This window comes from Saimiri boliviensis, chromosome 9 (assembly GCF_048565385.1).
Source record: "Saimiri boliviensis isolate mSaiBol1 chromosome 9, mSaiBol1.pri, whole genome shotgun sequence".
NCBI classification, from domain to species: Eukaryota; Metazoa; Chordata; class Mammalia; order Primates; family Cebidae; genus Saimiri; species Saimiri boliviensis.
In genome coordinates this window covers 87,880,398-87,893,876 of record NC_133457.1, presented here as the reverse complement: position 1 = coordinate 87,893,876, position 13,479 = coordinate 87,880,398, and the positions used below count along the sequence as shown (strand labels likewise).

At 38.3% G+C, this 13,479-nt stretch overlaps 1 protein-coding gene across 2 annotated transcripts in view; it reads left to right on the top strand.

Moving 5' to 3' along the window:
- PLCB1 (phospholipase C beta 1) overlaps nucleotides 1–13,479 on the top strand; it is a 724,287-nt gene that overhangs the window by 642,740 nt on the left and 68,068 nt on the right. The window contains exon 32 of one of the 2 annotated variants that reach the window (XM_074406259.1): nucleotides 5,216–5,333. The exons of the other annotated variant lie outside the window; for it this stretch is intronic. Coding sequence (XP_074262360.1) covers nucleotides 5,216–5,314 — 99 coding nt within the window. The 3' untranslated portion in view covers nucleotides 5,315–5,333. The remainder of the gene's footprint in view (nucleotides 1–5,215; nucleotides 5,334–13,479) is intronic. 2 annotated transcript variants of the gene reach the window in all.

Below are 13,479 nucleotides of genomic sequence, written 5' to 3'. Positions count from 1 at the left end.
ACATTTTCACAACCTTCTCTGTGGAACATTCTTGTATCCTCTGCCCATTTGGGATCATCATCTTATACTTCCTCTAGAAGAAACTTTTGTGCAGTGTACTGGTAGTAAACTCTTTGGGGTTTTTATTTTTGTTTTTGTGCAAAAATGTCTTTATTTGTTTAATGTATTAGTAGATAAAAATCCACATTTCCTCCATTCTGGAATGGTATTTTCACTGGATATAAAATTTTGTGTTGATGGTTATTTTCCTTTAGCACACTGAAGATAAAATTCCACCACCCTCTAGCATCTATTGTTGCTGTCGAGAAGTTAACTGTTAGTCTTAATGCAGTTCTTTCGATAATAATTTGTTCTTCCCACCCCCATCAACTGCATTTAGGATTTTCTTCTCATATTTTGTGCAGGTTTTCTATAATGTATCTAAATGTGTTTGAGGTGACTAGATGGATCACTTTCCTCAGTTCTGCAAAAACTCTAAACTATCATGAAAGCAAATACTGTGCTTTTTTCCCTTTACTTCTAAGATTCCATATATATTTGCATATAAAATGAAATCAAACTTTTTACTCCATCTCCTCTGTTACTGAACTGTTTTTAGTATTTTCCATCCTTTGTCTTTCTGTACTGCTCTGTATGCAATTTTTTTTATTTCTGACCCTTTTTCTAATAGCAGTTTGTTTAAACTGCTATTCTCTACATCCACTGAGTGTTTTAATTTCAGGTTTTATATTTTATTTTCAGATGTTCTACTTGGTTTATTTTTAAATCTATAATCTGTATATCCTAACTTGTTGTAAGAAGGTGTCCTGTGAGATTCCTTACTCTGGGAAAGCCTCAGCTCTTGAATGTAGGTTCCTCACCCTTGAAGGCTATCAAAGGATGGACTCAAAATTTTCATCATGAGCAAAAGCCTATCAGGGTAAAAGCAACTTCCTTGCTTATTAAGTGTCTGGGTTCAATGTCCCCTTCAGTTTGACCCTGATCATTAAGTTGTTGTAGTTCTTTGAGTCTTTAAAGATAGTTTTCATGGCCAGGCATGGTGGCTTACGTCTGTAATCCCAGCACTTTGGGAGGCCAAGGCAGCAGAATCACTTGAGGTCAGGAGTTTGAGACCAGCCTGGCCAACATGGTAAAACCCTGACTCTATTAAAAAAATATATGAAAATTAGCCAGGCATGGTGGTGTGCACCTGTACTCCCACATGCTCTAGAGGCTGAGGGAGGAGAATTGCTTGAACCTGGGAGGTGGAGGCTGCAGTGAGCAGAGATCATGCCACTGCCCTCCAGCCTGTGTGACAGTGCAAGACTCCATCTCAAAAAAAAAAAAAAAAAAAAAAAAAAAAAAAAAAAGAAGTGTAAGTATCAAACCTAGCCTCTTAATTGTTTTCAGTGGAAAGGATGGCCCAAATAACCTAACCAACTATTACCAGAAATAAAAAGTCCCCACACTGTGTTTCTAAAATTTTTGAATTAATTAACATCTATATCACTCAGGATTCAACTAGAGAAACAGAGCCAGTAGAATATTGTATATGTGTGACAGTAATTGACTTACGCAATTCTGCTGGCCTGCTATCTGCCTCCTTCTCAAGGCTGTCTCCCTTTTTAACAATGGACCCTGACAGGCAGGCAGGAAGGGAAAATTACAAGGAGGCTTGGTGACTAGGGTAACCTGCAGAAGCTAAGCCTCTTTGTCCCGGAGTTGAACATACACACATACATACATATATACATACATACATACATACATACCCAGCCCAGGAGTCAGACAACTAAAGGAAGACCCAAAGGGCAGGAAAAATGATTGCAGACTCAACTGCTGCTTTCCATCAACCAGATACATAAATCACCAGATCAGCAACAATGCCTGCATATTACACAATGGCTGTTGCCTCCCTCATTAAGCTCTCCAATTCTCAGAAGAATCTCCATGGAACCCACAATAACTGGAAACATACAGAAAGGGAACTCAGGGAAATATAGTTTGGCTGAGACAGTTGGCACAATAAAACACATCACACTGTTGTGTAAAAATCAGAAAATGTTTTATTTCAAAGATACTCAGTGTCTCTTGAAAAATTAGATTCTAAGATTATAATAGAAACATGCAAAAAATTTCTAAAGGTAAGAAGAGGCTGTCCCTTAGGGCTGAATGGTGCTCCAGAGGCTGTTTAATAGATTTCTATTGTCTATTGGCCCCTATAAGGCAGCTGTTTGAAATTTAAACAAAAATTATAACTTAAATTCACATGGATGCCGTTGATTTCTCCGCTTTTTCTTCACCATATCAACTTTATTTCTCCTTCTTTGTCCATATTTTTCTTTCTTGAGGATGAGAAAATGTGGACATAGAGTGATATTGGATAGAGGGCAGAGGTTCAGAAGAGAATCTTCCCCACCTGCTGAGTAGGGGCTACATGTTGGTAGAGTTCAGAGCCTTCCCAGCCAACAATGATTTTAACACCACGAATAGGATGAAGTGGACTTTACCACATTGGCTTTCATCAGCCCACCTGCCATACACGAAGGGTCCACACTCTTGGATGGAAAACCTTTGGGGCTTATTTCCACTTCTACTTCTGTGTGCCTGTTATTGGGCATGATTTCTATGAATTTTGCTAATACTTACTAGATTTTTTGATCCTCAGTGTATCTCTTTTTTAAAAAAAGCCCTGTTTTGATATAACTAGGATAGTGAAAATTGTCAAACACACACACATCCCAAACACTTTAAAACAACTGATGTAAAAGTTTAATTGATTTCCAGAAACCATTACCTGATCTAACTATGACCTTCAGTATTTTAAAGGGAAATGAAGACCAACCTCAAATCAAGAGAAATACTGTCATCCTTTGGTATCTATGGATGATTGGTTCCAGGACTCCCCTCAGATACCAAAATCCACAGATGCTCAGGTGGAAATCCTTTATATAGCATTGTATAGTATTTGCACATAACCTATGCACATTCTCCCATGTACTTTGTCATTTCTAGGTTATTTATAATGCCTAATAAATACAATGTAAGTTCTATGTAAATAGTTGTCATGCTGTATTGTTTAGGGAATAATGTCAAGAAAAAAAGTCTTTACATGTTCAGTACAGACACACCATCCACTTAACGTTTTTTCTAAATAGTTTTGATCCAAAAGTGGTTGAATCCACAAATGTGGAACCCATGGATATGAAGGGATGACTATTTTCTACAGAAAATCTGAAGGGGAAATCTACTAGGTGCTTTGAAATATTTGATGATGAAGTACTTGGAGATGAGAGAAAAAGCTATTGCATGAGGGCAAACACAGGAATACTGTTCTGAAGAAAACAATGAAGAAAGCTTTCCTTCCAAATAGGAAAGCAGTTGCTAAGAACAGGATCACGTTATCTGTTTTCCATGTATTATAGCTAAGGCCATATTCATGCAACAAATTCACTACTTGGGAGTCCTGTTTACAAATTTTCTGTCAACAGAAATCAACAGACACAAGTGTTCTGTGTTTATTGTAATCATTAGTTGAGGTTAATCTTTGAATTTAACAAGGAGGTGTTTGAATTTCCTCAAATAATATTTTCAGATTTTAAAGAGACACACACACACACATATACAATAACACACATTTATATACACACACAAACAACTTTGTACAATTGGAGAGATGCTTAGCAGATGAACCATTTTGGCATAAAAATGGATTTTGCCCTAGCTAATTATGCTAGTATGTGAAAATTCCTGTCCAAGAGAGTAGCCAACAGCATGTATGTGTGTTAGGTACACAAGAGAGAATAGAAAATGCATTGTCTTCTATCTTTGGCTGAGAAAGATTTGTTTCCTTTTTCTTTGCACCTTACATATTATCCAAAAAAGAAAAAAGTCACTCTTAGGTTTTGCAAAATACACAATGAGCTGTTACAATTCTTAAATTTCTTATTTGGTCTGTGTTTTAGGTGGAACAAAAAAAAACCCTAGGACTTGAAAAAAAATATTGTAAAGCAGTGAAGATATCTTTATAATTGTTGAGTACCAACTGCAGTGCAATCACCTTAGTTAAAGCCACCATCGTCTCTCCCTGGATTTCTAAGTAGCCTCCAAACTTGGCTTCTGCTGCCACATGTATGCCCTCAAAATCTATTCTCAACATGTCAGCCAGAGGCATCCTTTTAGAACACGAGTTATATCAGCTTGTACCTCTGTTGAAGATGCTTCTGTGGCTCCCAACACACTCAGAATAAAACCTTAAAAGTCCAGTAGGGTCTAACTCCACTGTTGCATGTTTTCTGCCTTTCCTTCTTGATATACTCTCTGCTCAGACCACGATGGGCTCCTTGCTTGGCCCCAACAAGACAGGCGAATCCCACCTTGAGCCATTGTATGAACTGTTTCCTCATCTCCCAAGTGTCTGTTTTGGCAGCTCTTTTGTCTTTCAAATGTTTGCTCAAATCTGTCAAAGAGGCTTTCCATACCACTTCATTAAAATGTACAACCCCCTCCAGCACTCTCCCATCCCTGCCATCCCCTCTCCTGTTTATTCTGCTGCGCTTTCTCTTTTTCATAGCATGTATCACCTTCTCTCATTCAGTCATACCCTTCTTTCCTAAGTGTGTCCTTCAGTACTGCCCCACCCATCAGAATGTAAGCTCCACAGGGGCAGGGGCTTTGTTGCTTCGTTCCCTGATGCTCTTGAGTTCCAGACACCCAAGAACATTGCCTGGCATAGAGCTAGTGTTCAATAAGTATTTTTTGAATGCATGATGTATATAGAGGGCTAACAACATTGACTTTGTATGTTAAAAAATAGTCTGGCTCTTTGGGGAGAGAAAAGTAGTGCCTTTAAGCCCAGACTCCTTGGACTGTGTTGTTGACTGAGCAAACAGCTATCAGTCCTTCATCGCCATCTTTTCTCAGGTTTCTTGATGGTAGTGGGATTTTGTGGAGAATATCTCAAAAGTAGCAGTCGTGATCATTTTTAACATCTAACTCTTACAGAGAGTGGGGAAGGCCAAGGAGAACTCAATGCCAATTCCATTGTGTTTGTGGGAAGCCAGGTGCCAAGCCACACTGGGGATGTTGCAGCAGGTAAAGGCAAACAGAAGAGATAAATCTGTATTCTAGAAGGCACTCCAAGAGATGTCCCAGACAAATAATTTGAAACACCAGGTGACTTAGAAATCAATTTCATTGCCACAAAAATGACAGCCTCCCTTTTTTTCCCACACAGGGGGAAGGTTCCTCCTCATTCTTGTCGGAAACTTGCCATGAGGATCCCTCTGTTTCCCCCAACTTTACTCCCCCCAACCCTCAAGCTCTCAAGTGGTGACCACCGTCCTTCCGGCCAGGTAGGACTGGATGGGAGGGGTCGCTTTTGAGAGAAGGGTGGTGCGTAGCCATCCGGTTTTCAGGCATCATGGACTTGCTTCTTTGTCCTTCATCCTCCCTTTCTATACATTCCCATCTTTTTTTTCTGCTAAAGTTCCCAGTCACACCCATGATCCTTTGCTCATCCTTTCTGCCTTCCTCTGGTATTAATTTCTCTGTCATTGTGCTCTCTCTTCCTGACATAAATACCATTCTTAAATATTGTCTTCTTCCTCTTTCTCCTTTTTGTTTCTCTGTGGGCAAAAGTGGCTTCCTTTTTCATCTGGATTTTTCTCTCTTACACTCAGACTATGATTCTCCCTTTTGAAACATTATTTTTCCATTTCTGCTTCTCACTACACTATTTTCCTGCAGTCCTATTATCTTAAAATCCAGTGGGATGGAGTTGTCTCTCAAGAAGTCTTTTTTAATCCACTCCACTCAACTTACCACAACCCTCCTTTTGGAAGTCCAGCAAAATTAATTTTATTCCCACATGGTATTTTGAGTGAATGGGGACAGCTTGCAATATCCTGATTCTTTAGAAGCAAGAGTTCTTGGAAATATCTCACTAATAGGGATGCTTGGGCTAGGAGCTCTTTGTTGGAGCAAATTTCACCTTAAAAATCAGAACAGAAGGTTAACTTACCAAAGGAGATGCATCATGAAAACTATTATATTCCCTTCACTAATAAGAAAACTGGCATAAGCCATTCCAAAGACTGTGTCTTTTGTAGAGAAAAGAAGCATTCTTGTGATTATAAATACAGCAAACTGGCTTATACTGTTTTTTTTCTTTCTTCAAGTATTTGTCAATCTGTGAAATAATGCAGTTTAAAAACATGTTGAAGAATTACTGAAAATAACTCTTTACTGAGAAAGAGGTGTAAGTTCTTCCTTTTCCTCGACATCAGTTGTTGCTCTGGATCACTGCTTTTCAGACCTTAGTGGGTATGTGAATTACCTGGACATCCTGTTAAATTGCAGACACAAGTTTAGGATGTCCAAGAAAGGCCTGCAAGTCTGTCTTTCTAAGTAGCTCCCAAGGGATGTCGATGCTGCCACAGTTCCAGGGAACACGTTTTACCTGGCAAAGATGTAGTACATTCCTACCTCCTGGCTTAAGCACCTGGAAGAAACTTGAAGCCACCTTCTTGGTGTTTTAATGTATTTTAACTTTTTGAGCCAGTCACAAGCCTGGGCCTTTGATATATTTTTTTTATTTTCTACTGCCTATAACACTAGAAACAGACACACAGGGAATGCCATGTCAGAACAGTCACAACATGGCTGTGAATTCTGTTCATGTGCTCTCAACAGTGATAATTTTGTTTCTGTGTGACCTTGTGATAAAGCCCACATTGGAAGGTGGGTAGAGGAGGGACACATAATATCAATTTCCGGCTTCTACAGGAAGGTATCAGGGAGACCTTGAAATGTCTTCTTCACTTGGATATAAATGTTAAGACTGTCTTTTAAATCATCAATGGTGAGCATCACTGGATTTTGTTGTTGTTGTTGTTGTTGTTGTTGTTGTTGTTGTTGTTGTGGCTGTTACACTTGTTACTGCCTTGGTAGTTTTTATGTCTTTTTGTTTTTGTTTTTGTTTTTGAGATGGAGTTTACTCTTGTTACCCAGGCTGGAATGCAATGGCACAATCTCGGCTCAGCACAACCTCTGCCTCCAGGGTTCAAGTGATTCTCCTGCCTCAGCCTCCCGAGTAGCTGCGATTACAGGCATGCACCACCACGCCTGACTCATTTTGTATTCTTAGTAGAGACAAAGTTTCTCCGTGTTGGTCAGGCTGTTCTCAAACTCCCAACCCCAGGTGATCCGCCTGCCTCAGCCTTCCTAAGTGCTGGGATTATAGGTATGAGCCACTGCGCCTGGCCTACTGCCCTGGTAGTTTTTAAAGCTATTGTGAAACATCTAATACCACAAGTAGAATATCATATTTTCTCAGGGGATGCAAATGACAGCTGAGGAGCTAAGAACACATGGCTTGGGTTTTATTTTTCAAAACAAATGCAATGGAGACAAAAATGCTACTTTGTTGCTATGCCCTCTCAGGCTTGCAATGAGCTGTTCACAACTTCTTGTCCCTTTAGAATGTCAACTGAGATACCAATGGGTAAAAATATTTATTTTAAAAAAGAGAAAAATATCCAAGCAATACCTAGACTTCAAAATTTTAATCATATTATTAGTTTGGTCCCTTAGCTTTCCACATATAAAAGATGACATAAAAATAAATGTTTTACACTTTTAATGTCAAAGTAGGTCTCATTGCTAAAGCAGAAAAAGAAAATCCCATTATAGTAATTTATATTTAAAAAAAGAACAAAATGTTATTTTATAATAGTGTATGGAAAATAAATTTTTGGACCAATTTTAATAATTCCTCCAAATGTTTTTTGCAATCTTATTCTTTCCTTAAATATCTTCGTTCATACACTACAGCTGAAAACAAAATGATGAATAAAAAGTAATAGTGCATAAGGCCCATGCCTGTAATCTCAGCACTTTGGGAGGCAAGGTAGGTATATCACCTTAAGTCGGGAGTTTGAGACCAGCCTGACGAAAATGATGAAAACCCGTCTCTACTAAAAATACAAAAAATTAGTTAGGTGTGGTGTCGGGTGGCTGTAATTCCAGCTACTTTAGAAGTTGATGCTGAGGCTGAGGTGAGGTAGGAGAATCCCTTGATCCCGGGAGGTGGACATTGCAGTGAGCTGAGGTCACGCTGTTGCACTCCAGCCTGGGCAACAAGAGCACAACTCTGTCTCAATAATAATAATAATAATAATAATAATAATAATAAACCCCAATAATAGTACCTAAAGCTATCAAATATTTCCAAAAGATAATGTTTTTTATTATGAGAGAAGATTGGTCCCTAGAGTAATCATCACATAAATAGTTAGAATTTCACATTTTTAAGTTTGTGCATGCAAATCTTCATTGGTGAAAAAATATATTCCTTGTTATCAACTAGATGTTAATAGGTGACGCTAAGTAGGTGAGTTATACTTTTAACCATGGTAACCCATTTTTTAAATAGCTACAAATCACTGTAGAGCAAGATATAAAATAAACAAAAAAGATGTTTGTTCATTTTATGTGCATATAAGCCTTTAGATAAAGAGCTACAGAATGACCAATTTCTAAAAACACTAATGAAATATTGGAAAATTATAAATATATGCCAAGTAATTATGAATGCCTGCTTTATTCTAGGATATGCCAATTTCAATAGGAAGCACAAAAGAACAGAAAAGATACTTCCTACTTGCTTTAAAATAATAAAAGGCAGTTTAAGGTCATAGAAAGGCATTAAAATATTTTTCTGACAAATGATAATAAAAATAACAATTAGCATTTATGGAGCAGTTACTGCATCATCAAACACCTTTAAAGCACATATAACGTGTTATCTTCTTGTTCTTACCATTGTACATTTGGGAAAACTAAGGTTCAAAAAGGTTAATGAACTTTACTAAGATCAGGCAAGAAGTGCCAGACCTTGGACACACCATGTGTATTATGCCCTTCAGCTTTCTTAGCAAATGTTTGAAGCTAAGATTTTGTGATCTAGATATCAGAATAGGCGGCTTATCTTTCTCATGTTGTTATGGAAAAGCAAGCAATAAGGGTGTAACATCTGTGCCTCAATATATCTATCTGTAAAATGGTAAGATGACTAGCCTCTTTGTTAAAGAAGCGTATCTCTTTGAGCAGCTAGAAGGGATGCACACCACACATGTATACCAAACACTGTTTCGTTGCTAGTTGCATAGCCCAAGCTCCACAAGATCATGGCCTTGTTACCCTTCTTCCGTCCTATACAACAGAGGAGTTAGGGTACACACTGGGCTTTGCAACAGGTCTGCTTTCATTTGTTAAGCAATTGTTTTTCATTTGGATTTCATTTATTTATTGAAATATTTAAGAGGCCTTAGTATTTACCCTGAGAATGCTAGGAATTCTAAAGGAACATCTTGGAAGAGAAACAACTCCTTTTAGGTTGTATTTTAAGTTTCAATCATAGCACAGAAAGGGGCTTCTTCAGAACCTGTGATAAATCACCCTCTTCTCCTTTTGCTCTGCAGTTAGATCCAGGGGGACTGCTTTGGGCTAAATTATGAAAGATGTAAGCAGGAAATAAAGAGATTTTTCTGAAAGTAAAAATATCTAAATACCTAAATAGATCCCCGAGGGATATTGTGTGTCTCTTTGAAGATCTTTACATGTGGAGACAAAGGTGTCTACCAGCAGAGGGTTGCATATGACTGAGTGACCTTTTTATGATCTTCTTTGAGTCTGTGAAGGATGTGATTAATTAAAGTCAGAAGTTTGTCACTAAAATAATAGTTATGAGATCCAGAGAATTCAAGGTGTTGGAGGACTCATTAAGTAGTTGCATAAATATCATGCTGAAAGATTTAATGAGACCATAGGGTCACTTATAGAACAATGGAGCAGAGATGGCCTAGAAAAAATAAATTAGAATCAATATTGTGCTTCCGAATTAACAGCTATAGATTGCTATATTAACACCTGCGAGATGAATTCTATAATTATATCTTAATGATGCATATTGATGCCCTTGTCATGGGAAAAATGAAAATTGCTCACATTTAGTATTTTACTTATCAATAACCAATTTATACTTGTGTGCTTATTTCTGTGGCACTTGGGAACCACGAATGCTTTAAGTAGCTACAATTAAGTGAATAGTGTTTTTTCTTCTTTTAATTCGACCAATAGTTATTGAATGCCTACTATATAACAGACACTGGGCTAAGTATTAGGATAAAACACAGATACTCCCCTTCCTCCACTTCAAGTCAATTATAGTATAGTGCTATCCAGTATACTTTTCTGCAGTGATGGAAATTTTCCATGTCTCAGTGTCCAATGCAGTAGACACTAGCCACAAGTAGTTATTAACCATCTGAAATGTGGCTGATGCAACTAAGGAGTTGAATTTTTAATTTTATTTAACTTTTTAACTGTTCATATGTAAATGTAAATATAAACAGCCACAGGCTTAATCTTAATTTCTAATGTGTAATCCGCAGTTGTATTAAAAAGGATTGCACTGGGACAAAAGACTGTTCATCATTATAACAGAGCTATTTACATGGGAGGAAAGGCTGACACATAATTGGCCGACAGAGCTGGAGGTTATTGACCTGAGACTTAGAGGAGCAGATAGGAAGGACTTCCTCATGATAATTGTGACAAAGCCTGAGATGCGAGTATCATATTATGCTTGTGGAACTGTATGTAATTTTATTATTTACATGTTGTGTCACTCTGCTCAGCTTCCATAACAAAATATTACTGACGGGGTGGCTTCAGCAACAGAAATTTATTTTTTCACAGTTCTGGAGTCTGGAAGCTTAAGATCAAGGTGTCTGCAAGATGACTTTCTGGGAAGGCTTCTCCTCTGGGTTTGCAGACAGTGGCTTTTTGCCATGTCCTCATATGACCTTTCTGTGCATATGAGAGAAAGAGAGAGAGAGAAAGAGAGAGAGAGAGAGAGAAGAGAGAGCGCACAAGCGTAAGCGCATGCTCTAGCACTTTCTCCTTTTCTTATAAGAACACCAGCCTCATCAGATTATGGACCCACTAGTATGAGCTCATTTAACCTTAATTACTTCATTAAAGATCTTGTCTCCAAATATAGTCACATTGAGAGTTAGGGCTTCAATATATGAATTTGGGGGAGACACAGTTCAGTCCATAAAGGAAATATATCTGGTGTACATAGCTCACACAAATTCTATAGAAAACTATCATCTATCTACCTAGCATCACGTGATTTTAATCACTGCTTTTCATTTGCATAGTGGTAGATGATGCAGGACTCTAGAATATTAATAAGTATGAAAAATACCTAAACCAAAGTATCCACCTCACAGAACTCGAATGTAATTAAATATTGTTTAAGCAAATACGAATTTTCCTTTATTCTTTGAGGACAAACCAGTGGTGAGCTGAAGCTTACTATCTAAGCTCACAAGAGTTGATTTTTAAATTTTTCAGGGATTTTGTGACCTGGTTATTAAACACAACCATTACTACAAATTAAATTATATAAATTTCCAATGAAATAAATTTATTTTTTAAAATGTAACAAATACTCATAGCTCATCATTTACCATTTTTTTTTCCTAGAGCTTTGTCGAAGCACCTTTTTGTTGTTTTGTTTTCTTTTCTTTGTTTTCTTTTGTTTTTTCAGACAGGGTCTCACTCTGTTGCCTGGGCTGGAGTGCATTGATATGATCATGGCTCACTGTAGCCTCCATCTCCCGAGGTCAGCTCAACCTATCCCCCCACATCAGCTTCCCAAGGACCTGGGAATACAGGATTGCCACCACACTTGGCTGATTTTTTAATTTTTATTTTTGCAGAGGTGGAGTTTTACCATGTTGCCCAGGCTGATCTTGAACTCCTGAGCTCAAAGTGATTGTCCCGCCTCAGCCTCCCAAAGTACTCGGATTACAGGCATGAGCCACTGTGCCCAGGTCACTTACAAATATTTTAATACCTCTCACTATTGTCTGTGCCTGTGTTCTAGAGGTACTTTGCATCTTTACATCTACTACACACCGTCGGTAGTGGTGGCTATGACAGTCTGCTTCTGTACACCCCCTCCCATCTCCTTATTCAGGGTCCCCACTTTGGTAGTTTGAGACTGGCTCTGGACAAGTTTTTACACCACTGAAATCAACAAATGCTAAAATTGGGCCCTTTCATTTTCCAGGAGAGCCATGTATTAATCATTTACCAGCACACCACTGGCACACGCCTTACCCTGTTTCATGGAACAGGGTTTTCCCAGTATTTGGAGTTCCTGTTGCAGCTTTCCATGGCTGAAACATTATTACCCACCCTTTAAAAATAAAATGAAACTTTTTACTGAAATAGATTACCTGTTTTTAAGCTTGCTTCTGTTTCCTACAGCAGAGAGAGCCTGGACTGCTCCGTTGATCTATGCACTTTCAGGCCCTCGGTATAAAATGTTTTAAGAACAACAGAAAAATCCCCTAAAACTTAAACCTAGCATTGGCAACATTTTTCTAGCCCCCTCAGCAATGTCTTCTACCTGAAAACTGCCTTAGCTATAACATAACACACCTGCCCCTACTAGTACTAGCTCACAGCTAATACTGAGCATAACACGTAACTCCGCTTTACAGGGGCCACTTTTTTTCCTTTAAAAGTTTTATGTAGCAGTAAGTGAAATAGAAGAGATTCTAGGGTAAACAGCAGTTTCCAGATTCAGTGCGATTTTCTGCAGGAGACATTTCTCTCCAATGTTGCCCCTCCACACTATCCTCAAACAGGTAAAATGTTGCTCAGACTTTGAAAATGTAATACCATCTGGCAGCACTCACATTCAACCCTTTATTAAAACTACAGTTATATCACACCTGTGAGATCTAAAATTCAAGGCTCCAGAAGTTAAAGCAGTATGTCCAAGGTTACATGGAAAATACTTGAGAGCACTCACTTTCCTGCCCTGGCCTTTCACTTCAGTTTTACAATGCAGTTTTGATTTCTTTTACCATCATAACATTTTGGGGGGCTGGTATGAGGGTGAGTATAAGAGAAGGAATTCCAGCAGAAAAAGTAAAGTAATTTAACGTTTCCACCCTTTATCCAAGTGAAACTTACGTGCCCCAAAATTTGAGAATCATGAATTTAGATGGAATAAGAATGGATAAAATCCATTTAGAATCAATTTAAATTGCATAAGAATGGATAAAATCCTTGGCATATCTAAAGAATAGGAAAGTGATCCCAGGAGGTAGCTCTGGATAACTTTTAACTTTAAAAAAGTCTGGTAGAGGCCAGGCATGGTGGCTTATGCCTATAATCCCAGCACTCTGGGAGGACAAGTCAAGCAAACAGCTTGAGCCCAGGAGTTTGAGACCAGCCTGGGCAACATGGCGAAACCCTATCTCTACAAAAAAATACAAAAATTAGCTAGGTATAGTGGTGCATGCTTGTAGGCCCAGCTACTTAGGAGGCTGAGAGATAGGAGGATTGCTTGAGCCTGGGAGATAGAGGCTGCAGGAAGCCAAAATCGCACTATTGCACTCTGACCTGGACAAC